The sequence below is a fragment of the Camponotus floridanus genome, unplaced genomic scaffold (genome assembly GCF_003227725.1).
Source record: "Camponotus floridanus strain SB8 unplaced genomic scaffold, Cflo_v7.5 scaffold4, whole genome shotgun sequence".
In the NCBI taxonomy this organism is placed as follows: Eukaryota; Metazoa; Arthropoda; class Insecta; order Hymenoptera; family Formicidae; genus Camponotus; species Camponotus floridanus.
Genome location: NW_020229547.1, coordinates 3,319,037 through 3,334,131, shown reverse-complemented (window position 1 = coordinate 3,334,131; position 15,095 = coordinate 3,319,037). Strand labels below are relative to the sequence as shown.

The following is a 15,095-nucleotide window of genomic DNA, read 5'->3' as shown; positions in this document are numbered from 1 at the left end:
GCTAGTATCTCTATTTTCTATTATGTATGTATTTATCACAAACACTGTGCAAACCAAATCAATTGACATTTCTGAATTAAGATATGTATATTAAATTAAGAAAAAAAATAATGAAAAAGAAAGGAATCACATTATTATCTTTTTTTTTAATAAGGAAAGTTGATGGGGCTACACCACTAACAATTGCGTTTTTCTTTTTTAAAAAAAAAAATTATATTGTGTAAGCATTATATTATATTGATCAAAAAATTTGTTTCTTTTTTTTATGTAATATTATAATAAAAAAATGAATGTTTTTATCAATATAATATATGTAATGGTTACTGAATATGTAAGTTATGAATGTCAAGTATCAGTTACAGTCACATTTATGTACAATATTTGTCAAGTAGGACCACATTCTGAGAGATGCACTGGTAATTAATTATTAAATCTCAACATGTCAGACAAAGTGAGAAATTCGCGTGCGCTAATGATCGCAAATCAATGTATAAAACATGTGCTGCAAATTAGTAAGGACCCATTTTTTATATTAAAGAAAAGAAAAGTAATGAAAAAATATCTTTCACAGAAAGACTCCTTGTATATACACGTTCATGTGTCAATAGAGAATATGGAATATATACAATATATAAATCTATATTACATTGTCATATTCTTTTTCTCTTATTGATTAATAGTTTAATATAGGATGATTTTCGATATTTTTGTGTGTGGGAAAATAGAAATCTTTAAAATTTGCCATTTCATTCATTTCTTGAAATTTCATTTTTTTATTTATAATGTATCTTGTTCAATTTAAGAAATTTTTTCGATTTCTTTTTTATAAAAAAGCACATTTAAACATTATTTTTTATTTTTAAAATGCTTTCAGCCTAAAAGTTATTTAGCACAAGATCTTTAATTATAAGCATAGACTATAATTAACATAGAGACACTCAAAGAAATTTTTCTAGGAATTCGGCAGGGATTTCCTTGTCTCGTCAATGCTACTACTGTCGTAGCTTGCAGCTGATTTCATGTACTTAAATAGGTTATTTGACGTGTGTCAAATTTCTCTTGTCAAAAAAAATTTGTCTCGAGTAAACGGACGCCGTTTTCGAAGAAGGATCTGTTCGCGTGTGCGAATTAAAAAAAATATCGAACGTTGAATTTGTCAAAAATGTGGTGGTAGTGATGCGCCTAAAAGGGAAAAATAACACAAAATCCTTTAACAGCGTCTACAGAGTATTTTCTCGTTTATGTCGTGAGTGTCTTTGCAAGCTTTCAATAATTAAATCATCGAGTCGAATTATTTATTGAACAAAAATCTATCGATGCAAACAAAATTATAAAATACCTCTGTTATTTCTTCTTATTCGATGCAATTTCGAGAGTCTTGAAAAATTCATAATTCAAAGTTTTTACAATCCTCAAGTTTTTCAACAGGAATTTAACACATTAAGAAAAAATTTCAATTAAAACAATTGCATTTTCAACAAGTCCTTGCTATTGAATAGTTTTTCAAGTTATTGTTTGCATCTTTATTTAGAAATATATGTTCAATGTGCTTTTTTATATAAATTGTAATATATTTACTATACATTTTGTACTTAATTTATTAAGGTAAAAATAATTCTTGTATTGGAAGGAGAAATAATATAAAATTTATGAATTTAAGAGAAAGACAGAAAATATGTTATATTTTTTATTAATTCAGATTTTTAAATTTGAATCCATATCGTTAAATTCATCATTATTCTTTATTTTATTATCATTTATATAAATCTTTAGATTTTTATGTGTGAAGAATGTTAAAATAAACTTATTGAAACATCTTTCAAAATACTATAATACTATCACTAATTCACACAAGTTCATGCAAATTAACATAATTTTTATTATAAAAACCTCTTATAGGATCTGTGGATAAAGGGCAACTTGATGGTTTCATGGCGGATGGCATGGCGCCGACCTTGAAAAATGGTCATAACTCCAATATAGGTTTTACTAACCAACAGTCAGTGAAACAATCATCCGAAGTATCCAGTGTCGTTTATACAGTGAGCCACTATCCTTCAAAGCTCTTGCGCAACCTCAATGCACAGAGGCTGAAGAATAAATTCAGTGATGTGGGATTGGTGGCTGGTGATAGAATCATCAGGGCACACAGATCAGTCCTAGCTGCCGGTAGCGCCTACTTCAATGCCATGTTTACTGTCGGCCTGGTCGAAGAGCAGCAGGAACTCGTGGAAATTCATTCAATCTCCCCTCACATTCTTTCCCAGCTGGTGGACTTTATCTATAGTGGCAATGTGGATATCACTCAGGATAATGTACAGGAGCTATTCGCTGCCGCCGATATGCTAGAATTAGATGATGTAGTAGCTGGTTGTATCAACTATCTCAAACAGCAGCTACATTATTCTAATGCTCTTGGAATTTACAGGTGAGATTACAGATAAGATCAACAAATTCAAAGAATAGAGAAAAAGAAGATCCGAACCAGCTATAGATAATGATGCTATAAAAATCTCTAGAGTAAATAAAAAAAATTTATTATCTAAGAATTTTTCGATCTTTATTCAGCATGCGAGTACAAATTAAATGTTAACTATTATTTAAATTACATAAAGTAAAAATATTTTTCATATAAATAAATACGATAGTATAATATATTAATTACATATAATATATTAATATAAAATTATAATGACATTTGTATAATATTATAATTACAATTAAATTATAATGACATTCAACAATTCATGTAACACAAATTTGTCTAAAAAAATGAGAAAGAAAGATATTTGTTTCTTTCTTCGAATTTTTTTAATTAATAACTTAAGAATCTTTTAATATTTTTAAAATCAATTATATTTATGCTAATATAATCACAAGTATTGTTTTAAAAATAAAATATAAAAATAGCATATATGTATATATATTTAAATATATGTATATATATTTATCATTGTTGTTGATTACAGATTTGCTGAAGCACATAACAGACTGGATCTTTTGGAGACTGCCCTACGCTTTATAGAAGTCAATTTTCCTCAAGTCTGTCAAGAAGAAGAATTTTTGGATCTGCCCAAGGAGCATCTCGTTCAGTTTCTTAGTAGCGATTACATTCACATTGATACTGAATGTCAGGTTTGTTATTCTATGATTTTTAAATTAATTGTAATTAACTAAAATTAATTTATAATTAACTAAATTTATTAAGAATTAATCAAGATATCTAGAAATATCTAAAATGGTTAGCGATATAAAAACGAATTATTTCAAAATAAATTTTTTTTTCTTTTATATCGTTATTATATGTATTTGAAAGTTTTGGAATTTTAGAAAGAACGTTAAGTAGGCCCGGAATTTAAACTTACTGAACTGTTTCTAACTTTTGCCATATTGATTTATGACGTTACAAACGAGAAAGATGAATTTCTTTCTTTAGAGATATGTCGAAATAAATTAATTTTCTCACACGTGTGTATATGATATATTTCATTTCTTTTCTATTAGGTCTTCCAAGCTGCGTACAATTGGATCGTTCACGACATCCCCGCGCGGAGATGCTATGTATTCGAGATCCTCGGCCACATACGCTTGCGATTGTGTTCATTAGCAAGACTAGAGCGTATTATCTTAGAGTGCAAAGACGCAAGTCTTATTGTCGCATTGCGATCCATTCAGAAAGATTTAGTCTCGAATAAAGGTTGCCTGGTGCCTCTTCATGCCCGGCCTCGAGTCTGCGCTAGGAAGAACATCTTAGTGATTGGTGGATCCAAGCGAGAACACTCCGCGGACAGCTGGGGTAGAACTGCCGAGAGTACTTACGAAACTATCGAAAAATACGACATATTCACTGGGTATATAACAATATATTATTTCTTCTCTTCCCTCGCAGTTTTTAGTAATTAAAGTGAAAATAGTAAAACAAAACTCACTACTTCAATTTTATTCTTTGATAAATAAATTGTTACTTTATAAATCTTTTTTTATTCCATTTTATTCTTTACTCACTTATTAATGTTTTACATGGATTTTATTTTTGATAAATGGATGAAATGTCTTCTTTTATTAAATAAGAATAATCAAGTAAGGCATCTTACTCTCTCATTAATTTCTCTAGAGAATGGAGCGAAGTAGCTCCGATTAGCATAGGACGCATTCTCCCTGGAGTAGCTCTTCTGGACGGCAAAGTATATGTTGTCGGCGGTGAATTAGAATCTTGCATAATAGCGAATTGCGAGTGCTACGATCCTCGCGACAACGTGTGGACCCCAATCGCTTGTATGGAGGAGCCTAGATGCGACTTCGGTCTTTGTGCCTTGGATAATTGCTTGTATGCGTTTGGCGGATGGGTAGGCGAAGACATTGGCGGTGCCATTGAGATATACGATCCGATCACCAACACGTGGACTCTTGACGGTTATCTTCCAGAGCCACGATTTAGTATGGGCGTCGTCGCGTACGAAGGTAATACTTCCGATTCTAAGATCTAACAGTGTCCTGTCATTACAGGTCGTCATTACAACTCGTCATTACAACTCGATTATATGTATATCTCCTGATAATTAAAATCGTAAATGTATCTGTTGTTTTAATTTGGCAGCATTGAAAGCGCGATGAAATTGAAAGTACATAGTTAAGTTTTCATTTCTCTATTTTATATCTATCTTTTGTTTCATATGCATTTTAATTCAATAATATTAAATCATTTATTTAATAAGGTAATTGTTTGGTAAGATATTTCTTCACTGTAATTAAAAATGTTATGTAATATTTTATAAAAGACAGTATACGATCATATATCTTTTTTCTTTAAATTCTGAACAAAGTATATCACATTCTAATTTACGAATTTTTTGCAGGATTAATCTATATCGTTGGTGGCTGTACTCACAATAGCCGACATCGTCAGGATGTGATGAGTTACAATCCCGTGACCAGAGAATGGAATTACTTGGCGCCAATGCTTACTCCACGTTCACAAATGGGAATCACGATCCTCGATGGATACATGTACGTTGTCGGGGGAACAAGTAAAAATCAAGAAGTCTTAACGTCGGTCGAAAGATACTCGTTTGAAAAGGTAAAGTTCTTCGAGTCTCTCTAGTTTTTTATTGATTTTCATGCTCGTTAATACCGATGTTTGCAGAATAAATGGAGCGCCGTCGCTCCCATGAGTATGGGCAGATCTTATCCGGCTGTCGCGGCAGCCGACAGCCGGCTCTATGTCATAGGTGGCGATCAGTCGCAAGAGATCAACTTCTACCGCACGCAGATCACGATTTCGACCGTCGAATGCTATGATCCTCACACGAACAAATGGCACGAATGCGCCTCTTTACCGTCAAGCAGAGGCGAAGCGACAGCAATTGTCGCGCCTTTCTGATTGATGTTTCGCGTGAGTTTTTGTTCGACATGCTGAGTTTGTATCTTCTTACTTTTTCAACATTTCTTTTTCTCTCGATATATATATAACTCTCTGCGTTATTCATCTTTACATTGAGAGTATTGTAACCGTTAGATAGGTAAATGGGTCGCGTGTTCGCTAACAGGAATTGTAGTTTTGTTAATTTCTAAATACAGTAGAATTTTCTTAAATTTGACTTCGTTAATTTTGGCACCTCATAACACATACTTTTACTCTAATTTACTCTAATTTATTGGCTTTGTATACGCGAACTGCGTAAGTGTATAGTAATTACATTGTGGAGAAGATATTATTTATACACGATATTCAGATTTTTAATTTTTGTACTTCAAAAATTTTCTCCTAGAGGCCCAAAATTAACGAGACTATATTGTAGTCTATATTGTAGTCTATCGCGACACATATACTTTTTTTTAATACTTATGAGATATTACGTATATATTTTTTTTAGATTATATTCTAAAGTTTATCTTAGACGATCTATAATTCGCGACAAGATAGAAGACAGAAATCTATTTGCGATTTTTGTGCTACACACACACACACACACATAATATTTTATTTGTTTTAATATTTTCTACATTGTATAGAATTATATAAATAGAAATCTGTCCAGAATTTCGTCACGAATTATAAATCGTCTAAGTAGTCAGAAAAATATTATTGTTTTTCTAGATATATTACAATTACATTAATAAATCTAGAATTCAAGAATTTAATACATTTAAATTTTAATCTATGTAGAACTTAAAAAATCAGAATTTAAGAAATTCAATAAGAATTTACTTTTATAATTTAAAAATTCTCGATTTCAGAGGATTCAAATGTTTTTGATTCCAAATAGCCGAAATATAAAAGTAAGGTCTAAAGTCTAAACTATAGGTTCTTAAAAATTTTTGTATCCAAATCATGTAAGATTAAAAAAGATTTACAATTTAAGAATCTAAAACACATCCAGAATCTAAAACATAATCGAAATTTTAAGAAATTTAAAATCCTAAATGAAAATTATTCAGATTATACATATGTGAAATCTAAGAAAAAAATGTAATAAAATGTATATTTTATTTACTTTATTACGTAATATATAAATGTTTTAAATGAAATAATCATGATTGAAAATTATAGACCGAATCTAAATTTTTTTATCGTTCATTATTTATGTAATTCGAAATTTGCAAATGGATCTGAAAATAACAAAGATGTCAAAAATAATATATGTAAAAATAACTTACAGAGTGTAATGGAAATATATATTCAAATACTTTTATTAACTAAAGACAAGCATTAATCACAATGTGCGTTAGGAAGGACTGAGACTCTTAATATAGTCACATACCAAAGTTATTGTAATTTTTAATCGCATTGCTAAAAGTTAACAGCCTGTTAAACTTTATATAAGTGTAAGAAACTATAAGATATTTATCTTTGAAGCATGTAAGGGTCTAAAAGTATAAGAATCTTCAAAATTTTTCAAGTTTAGAAATTGAAATATTTTATGATCAGTAAATTTGAATATAAATATATAAAAATTATAAAATTCAATAAAATAGACTAAAAATGTAGAGTAAAAAATCTAGCAAATTTTTATAGCAATAATTATAAACACTATTATTTTAAAATATTAAAATTGAAAATCCAAGAGAAAAATAATTTAGTAGAAGTTATAAATATTTTGATTTACATCTAAAAAATATAAGAATAAAAATGTACGTTTAACTCATTTAAATATTCTTAGAACTTTTAACCCTTGCTGTTGTGAAAAAAATTTTATATTCAAATTTCAGATGAATATCTTATTGTTATAACATAACGATGTTTCTTAAGTAGCGCGCGCAAAGCTGCGTGCCCAATGTTTTGTAAAGTTTAAGGCCACATTTTATATAAAACTAATGTAAGAATCGAAGAGTGTGTCGCCGACGGTCTCTGTAATTAGTTGTCGATGTAATCCAATTTGCCATTATTCGAAATATGGTGTTTGGTGCTGCACGAATATATAGTCGCGCGGAATAACATTCGATTATTTTCAAATTTCTTGTCACAGGATAAATATGAATGAGATGATGTTGAGCAATTGATTTACTACTAATCTCAACTTGCTTTAATAAATAACTTTTTAATTTTATTATTTTATTCTTTTTTCATTGCAAGATAAGAAGGATAAAAAAATATACTCGCATATCATTCTTTTATATTCTTAAGTGCTTTCACAATTGATAAAAGATAAACATTATGATTGTGTTAGAAAATACTTCAAACTTTTTTTTAAGTATTTTTATAATCTGTAAATTACTTGAAAACTTAAAAATGCTGTTCAAAAAATGGTGATGATTCACATGATCAATTCTTATATTTTCTTATCTATTCTCTATAAATTATACAATGTGTATGATGTATTTATATTTATATATAAATGTATAAAATTAATTCCTTAAATTAATTCATATATTTCTAAATAAAATAAAGAATTAAATTTTTTAAACCTTCAAAACAAAATTGGAACAACAGACATCTCTCTAGCATGTTTATCCTTCTTAAGTAAAAGTCATTAAAACAAAGCTAAAGGATACGAAATAAACAATAATACAACAGTTGATGTATATTTGTAATCAATCAATAAAAATTGCTGAAATCGTTTATATTTTTCTTCCTCGTTTGGAAATCTAAATTTTATTTAATCATTCTTTGTGATAAAAAAATTTTCTATTTGTCTATGTAAAATATTACACTTTCTACATAAATTTTTTTTGTATCCTTTTTACTATGTTTTATTATATAATAATAAATAATTTTTAAACAAAATGCAAGAAAATTTTAATTATTCATAGCATATTTTTTTATTTAACGGCATTCATCTCGTTATTTGTATAATATGAATTGTATAATATGAATTATGTTATTTGTAATATTTATCAATAAAGGTATATAATTTTATTTTCAAGAATTAAAATTATTTAGCAAATAAGAAATTTTCCATAATAAAAAAAAACATATATGGCTTTTATCGTTTTGGAAGTATACAAAATCCCTACCAAATTTCTACATATTTTTTTGATAGCCAATCAATACGTGTTGCAGGACAATTATTGTATCTTGGACAACTTATCTCTTTATTTATAAGAACATATTTTTTACTCTACAAAATAGATAATATACAATAAATTGTGTTTTGTTTGTACATTCTATTTCAACAGATACAAAGAAATCAGAAGGAGAAAAGTAATATATAAAATGTTATATCAAATGAAAAGACTTTTATCATGATGTAAGGCCGGTATATTAAACATTTGATTAGATGATATGACATGAACTTGATATCAAATTATTAATTAACAAATAATCAGTACGAGTATGTGTTATACATGCATGGTATATTTATAACACGCGCTAACATTCTATCACTTTGCTGGGAATTTAGTTAAAAGTATACCATAATCTTCCATAAAGGTCTCTATTAAATTGCGATTCAACACGTTGATTGCTCTCTTATATATTTCGCCGGGTTTCTTCGGATCTCCATGCTTCATCTCGAAGCTACAATAATCTATCCAGATAGACATGTTTTCTGCTCCGAATTGGTGCGTCATCACATCGTAAACATACCGCATGTGTTTTAGCGAAATTTCCGGCTGTAAGTATTCCAGCGCGATCATTTTCATATGAAATTCCAATGAGTTGGGAGGTTGCAGGACAAGCTTCTTGTATTCTTCGCGAGCTGCACGGATACCTGAAGTAAAAATATCAATATTATAAAAAGAGGGATTTTTTATAATAAATATATCAATATATTCACTCGCACGCAACTCTTTTGTTAATAACTTTAGAATTTTTTAATAACGAAAGCAAGAAGTAAAATAAAAGTTGTAAGATTATAACGGTACTAATTTGACTTGATAATACCTTTCGTTAAGACAAGCCATTCCAGCCATATGGGCCTGATACCATTGGCGATTAATGGATGCACCTCTAAAGCCGCTCGGAAATTCTCTTCAGCTTCCTTTGAGCTTCTTATTTGACTGTGTAAAATCCGCATTTTCCACAGAGGTAATGCTTGTTCTTCCAAAATTTGCGTCATCTAATAATTTTGTCACAATAAACGTTCCTTAATGTGTCGACAAGATTATGTAATTATTCGCATATTTACTTACCTTGGGAAATATAGCATCCACCTCTTTCTCCTGACCAGATTGCAACAAATGACTGATTCGCGCGTGCCAAAGATTAACGCTATTTGGTATAATATCAGTTGCTTCGCACAACACTTCGAAAAATTTTTTTCGAGCATTCTCATCGCGTTCTTTGTCGACGTTCAACATATCGATCTACAAAACATCATAATCATTTTTATCCTGAGATATATATATTTTTCTTGAATGTGCACAAGTGTCTCAAACAGCAGAGATATTATTGAAATAAATAAATAATATAGACGAAGGTAGATATTATTTTAAAGAAGATAACATCTTAATTTAGAAATAAACGAATTGTTTACTCAAGTTTTGATTTTTATATAAAAAATTATTTGATTAGCTTATTGTTAAATAAGACACATATACTATAAAAAACGAAAAATAGAAAATATCTTCAAACACGTACCCAATGTAAATAATATTTTTCGTTCAGCTTTTTTGCCTGATGAGCCTGCATCAAAGCAGTTTTCAAGAGTTTCCTCTTGAAATTTCTTAACGATTGCAAGTCATGATTGATCTCCAGTAAACATTCTATGTATAATGACCACATTTCTTCATTTTTAATTTTCTTTACAGCGGTTTGATAAACCTTGGTACAGGACGTAATGCGATCTCTCAGGGAAGTCTGTTCGGAATTCTCGATTTCCATTGGTATATCGTTAAGACCTTGCAATTCACGACGTGCCATTGTATCCCACATTAAAGGTTCAAGAGTATATTCTCGAATCATATCACTACAATTACAGATTAATTATGTTTAGCATGTTAATCATTTACACAAATTGACATATTTATTTCATTCTATTTGATGAAAGTTTATATTACATATGTGTACATATATAATTTTATGTGTACCTAATAATTTTCTTTTGCAATTTCTCTGTGTCATTATATTCCTTTGCAATGTTAAGCAACTCTATTATAAATTTAACATTCTTGATACACTCGAAAGCTTGTTGATATACAATGTATGCTGTTCTTAGTGAGAATGGTATCTCGTCATTCTCCATTGCCAAATTATCTTCTTTACTCTCATTGTTTTCACTGTTATTAGGAGCTACAGTTAAACGATTCTCTAGTTCTAATCTGAAATAGTAAATTTTGTGATTAATAAATTGCAACAGAAATATCTAACATATACATTTTTATGATACTTGCTTAAAAATATCAATGTACAACAATTGAGAATCAGGATGAATTTCTAAGCCTCTAAGAAGATATTGCCGAGCACTTTGTTTATTTTTGTTTTCTTCCAATTCCCAATGTGCCACTATGTGCCAGCACTTTGGCTTATCTCTGTTCACTTGCAACATTTTATTTAATATTTTGCTGATATTACTGTAAGAATGCTAAACAATGATGATATTAAATTATATGAATGTAGCAAAACAGAAAAATTTATTTACGTTTGTTACTTACTATATGCTTACAAAATTTCACATAAGCAATCCAAAATCTAATATCATCTTGAAAATTACATATTGCATCTTCGTACAACTTATTCATTTTAGCAGTTATAGCAAATTCAATGTCTGACTTATTTTGGTTAATACCATATTTCTAAAAAAGATGTATCAAAAATAATGTGTGCACATGTTATTTATAATATATACAAACTATATGAAGAATTTATTGTGACAAAATCTACAAAGCTCAATGCAGTTGACTTATAAATCTTTATCAAATGCTTCAAGGATATCTTATAATATTCAGAAAGCCTATTAAATTAAACATTAATTTTAAATTTATTTAATTATAAATTTATTGTGAAACAATTATTGTGAAAATGGTTTAAAATTACAGCATAAATGTATATATATAATCTTTTTTCAAATTATATCTTTGAATATTATATTTTATGCACATAATATATAGTTTTTTCTGACTCAACATTGAATTGATAAAAAATTTAAAGATTTATATACACAATTTCTTTTCAAAAATCGATTATTGAACTTGAAGAAACAAAAGCCAGGCTGTTTAAAATCTTAAGACATACTTTATTTGCGTTCTTCAATTCAAAGTTTACATATAACATAAATGTTAAAATATTGAAGCACATGATATCCTAAGATTGATTTTACTTGGATTTCCGGCAAAAATATATTTAAAATACAATAAACCTCGATTACTTACATCTCTACGTTGTTTAATCAACTTTAAAAGATCCATTTCATATTGTATATAACGGAGATAATCCTCCTTACACTTTGTTTGTCGTTGAATCTTATATTCATGTTCTTTGAGTTTCTTAGAAATGTTCCTGAAATATATTAACACTTAACGATTGTAGTGCTCGTAAATACACACTCATATAATTTAATCCATTTCAATTGAAGACAGGCTCTCTGAAATCCACAAAAAAAAAAAGACTCACCGAATTTCATTTTTATCAAAAAGTTTGATCCTTTTCATTTGCTCCAACTGAGGTATCATATCCTGACATCGTTTTTCCACAAATTCTGCCATTTTTCGCGAATTTGTATCAGAGAGAAGCCTGAGAGCAACTTATTTCAATGGTATTTTCTTCGTACTAAGAGATTACGGGAAACTGGAAAAACTTTTATGAGAAGGAAACGTGAATTCAACATCCATTGCATACAGTGTTCCGATTAGGGATTCCGTGCGCGCGCATGTGCGGCTCTGCGCTTGCGTGACCGTGAAATTACAATGTAATTTCAAAAGTCGCGCATGCGCAGAACCGCATATGTGCACGCACGGAATCCCTAATCAGAACACTGATTGCATATGATTGACTGTTAATGCAAGAAACTTTCGGGGTCCTAAAAATTCCCTATCAAACAACTAATCGACAAATTCGTCGTATGTCATTGGTCACATTCAGCGGACTCAACAATTTGGTAACATTACTATATTTTTAGATGTGATTTGACGCTGATTGGTCGGATCTGAAAGCAGAAACCAATCATGTTCGATTGCTACTTAGCAGTTGAATCCGCTGAAGGCGGCCATTTTTTTTAACAATTTAAGCTACATCTCTAGTTGTAAAGGCTTTCGCACATGAATTGCCATAACCATAAACGTAAAACGTAAACGTAAGCTGAAGAACCAATCAGAATATAAGTTGTAACTATAGTTAAGGCTATAGCACACACTTTCCATAAGACATAACAATAAGGTTTCGACCAATCACGTTGCTCAATTTGGTTACGGACGGCCAAATTGAGCAACGCGATTGGTCGAAACCTTACTGTCATGTCTTATGGAAAGTGTGTGCTATAGCCTTTAATAATAAGTTGTAACTATAGTTTACTTTTTTTAACCTCTAATTTTTATCTATACACGTGATTGTCTGTTGACAAATATTTCGACGAGAGTTGTAGGTATTGATATTTAAGAAATAAAGACTCAAGAAATCCAGCATGTAAGCAAATTAAAGAAATTTAGCAAAGAAATTAAAGAAATTTAGTTTAATAAGAATTCAACAACATCGAAATAATTAACAGGAAAATTAAGTGAAATTTAATGTGAAATTACAAAGAGTCAATAAATTAAAATATCGAAGAGAAAGACTCAGACTAAAAAATTAACAAATTTTTTTTCAGTAAGTTTATATAGAGTTCGTAATATAAATTTTTCTTTCAGTGTTCGAGAAAATGACCAGATATGCAAGAGCAAGAGGATCCAAAGCATCAAATGAAAGATTGCCAAATGAAGCCACACCATGGCATATAATGAAACAGCAAAAAGAAGAAAATGAAAATAAAAAAGTGTTGGAGAAAAAGAAATCGGCGAAAGAATTATTAAAGGATCAAAATGATACATTTGATAATAGTACTAACAAAAATGTTGATCAGAATTGGGCAGAGTTTGATGACGATAGATCTAAGTCTGACATAAAGAAACATAAGAAGTCAAAATCAAAGGAAGATCGTACAAATTTCACAGAAATTTCTAAAAATGATATTGCATCTGATAGTACTAAAGAAACAGAAAGTACAAAAATTGAAACAACAAATAATAGATCAGATGAATTTCCTAACAAAATTAAACCAAAAAAGAGAGACATTAATAATTCACATATACCAAATGAAGAAGAATCGATAATTTCACAAGATGACAAGAATTCAAATTCTCTTATATTAAGTAAACGACAGAAACGAAATCGGAAGAGAAAATTGGAAACATCTAATGATAAATCTAAAAAGTTTGAAAAAGATACATCAGATAAAAGTAGCATAATGGGGAAAAAGAAACTTAAGGAAAGAGGAGAATATAAAAGGAGGAAACCAAATGTTGGTGTTGCAAAAATGATAATTAATGGTGTGGAAATTGAAATCGTTATGTATGATGGATTTCCTGTAAAGAAGGAGGATGCAGAAAGATTGACAGAACTTAAACAAAAATTGATACTAAAGGGTAAATGTACATTGTGTTAAATATTACAAATTTTGATGCTAAAAATTAACAAAAAAGTGCATTAAGATACATATATTTAAGAATTTTATATAAAATTTTTAAAAAATAATAAGAATGGCAGAAACATTTAAAGCTTATATATTGTTATCATTGATACAAAGACATCACATAGATCAATTATTTCAACTTTTCTTTATATATTTTTATTAAACTTTCTGAGAAAATACTAAGAAATCTAATTTAAAGATATAAATAAGTGTCAGAGGTTTTGAATTTAATAAGCAAGTTTTCTATAAAATATACTATTATTGTTAGATAATAACAATACATAAAATAAGTATAAAATGTCTTATTACTTTCAGGCATACCAAAATCAGAGGTGGATATGGCAATGAAGCTGGAGAGACGCAGGGCTGAGAAAGCTTTGGCGCGTGTTAAAAAACAAGTCTGCTTCAATTGTCGCAAGTCTGGACACAATTTGTCGGATTGTCCTGAGCTTGGCCGCGATGAAGCCTGTACTGGCATCTGTTTCAAATGTGGCTCAACAGAGCACACTCATTTTGAATGCAAAGTCAACAAGAATTCTACCTATAGATACGCTAAGTGCTTTATCTGTCGTGAGCAGGGACATATTGCTGTGGAATGCCCTGATAATCCAAAAGGAATTTATCCCCATGGTGGTTGCTGCAAGATTTGTGGAGCTGTAACACATTTAAAGAAAGATTGTCCCGACTTGTTGAAGAGCAAGGAAGACAATGTCTTTACAGTAGAGAAAATGGACGATTCTGCTATAGAATCTCTGCAAGAAAATGTAAAAAAGAATGGCGAGGATAATAAATTGCCAAAAAATAAAATTATCAAATTTTAAATATATATTATGCGACATCTTTATAAAATATAATATCTGCATACAACTTATCATTTTATTATTTCTTGTTATTGATAAAAAATACATTAAATCATTATAATATATTAAATTTATATAATTTAATAAATTTATATAATTTAATAAATTTATATAATTTATTTAATTTATATAATTTATATTTATATAATTTATATAAATTATTAAATTTATTTAAATCTTGAACGAAAGTTTTTGT

General features: G+C 29.2%; 3 protein-coding genes across 5 annotated transcripts; 2 read left to right on the top strand and 1 right to left on the bottom strand.

Annotated features, from left to right (window-relative positions):
* Positions 1 to 930: 930 nt before the first annotated feature.
* On the top strand, positions 931 to 6,072 carry LOC105250270 (actin-binding protein IPP). The gene is made up of 7 exons (XM_011256270.3): positions 931 to 1,246; positions 1,900 to 2,428; positions 2,970 to 3,135; positions 3,505 to 3,851; positions 4,115 to 4,461; positions 4,857 to 5,077; positions 5,144 to 6,072. The coding sequence occupies exons 1-7, from the start codon at positions 1,177 to 1,179 to the stop codon at positions 5,378 to 5,380; spliced, it is 1,917 nt and encodes a 638-aa protein (XP_011254572.2). The 5' UTR covers positions 931 to 1,176; the 3' UTR covers positions 5,381 to 6,072.
* A 2,352-nt stretch (positions 6,073 to 8,424) lies between these two features.
* On the bottom strand, positions 8,425 to 12,223 carry LOC105250269 (U3 small nucleolar RNA-associated protein 6 homolog). The gene is made up of 9 exons (XM_011256269.3): positions 11,990 to 12,223; positions 11,749 to 11,875; positions 11,032 to 11,172; positions 10,771 to 10,961; positions 10,468 to 10,698; positions 10,019 to 10,346; positions 9,571 to 9,744; positions 9,323 to 9,497; positions 8,425 to 9,149 (listed from the first exon to the last, which is right to left on the bottom strand). The coding sequence occupies exons 1-9, from the start codon at positions 12,079 to 12,081 to the stop codon at positions 8,821 to 8,823; spliced, it is 1,788 nt and encodes a 595-aa protein (XP_011254571.1). The 5' UTR covers positions 12,082 to 12,223; the 3' UTR covers positions 8,425 to 8,820.
* Positions 12,224 to 12,850: 627 nt separating this feature from the next.
* Positions 12,851 to 14,871, top strand: LOC105250268 (titin homolog). Of its 3 annotated transcripts, none has more exons than XM_025411546.1 (3): positions 12,851 to 12,997; positions 13,219 to 13,992; positions 14,355 to 14,871. In XM_025411546.1, exons 2-3 carry the CDS (start codon positions 13,230 to 13,232, stop codon positions 14,858 to 14,860), a joined length of 1,269 nt encoding a protein of 422 aa, XP_025267331.1. In that variant the 5' UTR covers positions 12,851 to 12,997; positions 13,219 to 13,229; the 3' UTR covers positions 14,861 to 14,871. The 3 variants fall into 3 exon arrangements, with proteins under 3 accessions (XP_025267331.1, XP_019882814.2, XP_025267332.1); XM_020027255.2 differs by having other exon boundaries at positions 12,890 to 12,956; XM_025411547.1 differs by having other exon boundaries at positions 12,894 to 12,952.
* The last annotated feature ends 224 nt before the right edge of the window (positions 14,872 to 15,095 follow it).

What these genes read in the sequence shown, in the direction of transcription:
- LOC105250268 (XM_025411546.1), top strand. Translation starts at nt 13,230, where the DNA reads ATGACCAGATATGCAAGAGCAAGAGGATCCAAAGCATCAAATGAAAGA. An exon ending in ACAAAAATTGATACTAAAGG is followed by an intron (nt 13,993 to 14,354) that starts GTAAATGTACAT and finishes TATTACTTTCAG; the next exon opens with GCATACCAAAATCAGAGGTG.
- LOC105250269 (XM_011256269.3), bottom strand. Translation starts at nt 12,081, where the DNA reads ATGGCAGAATTTGTGGAAAAACGATGTCAGGATATGATACCTCAGTTG. An exon ending in TGAAATTTTGTAAGCATATA is followed by an intron (nt 10,962 to 11,031) that starts GTAAGTAACAAA and finishes ATCATTGTTTAG; the next exon opens with CATTCTTACAGTAATATCAG. An exon ending in ATGGCTTGTCTTAACGAAAG is followed by an intron (nt 9,150 to 9,322) that starts GTATTATCAAGT and finishes TTTTTACTTCAG; the next exon opens with GTATCCGTGCAGCTCGCGAA.
- LOC105250270 (XM_011256270.3), top strand. Translation starts at nt 1,177, where the DNA reads ATGCGCCTAAAAGGGAAAAATAACACAAAATCCTTTAACAGCGTCTAC. An exon ending in AAATACGACATATTCACTGG is followed by an intron (nt 3,852 to 4,114) that starts GTATATAACAAT and finishes TAATTTCTCTAG; the next exon opens with AGAATGGAGCGAAGTAGCTC. An exon ending in GGGCGTCGTCGCGTACGAAG is followed by an intron (nt 4,462 to 4,856) that starts GTAATACTTCCG and finishes AATTTTTTGCAG; the next exon opens with GATTAATCTATATCGTTGGT.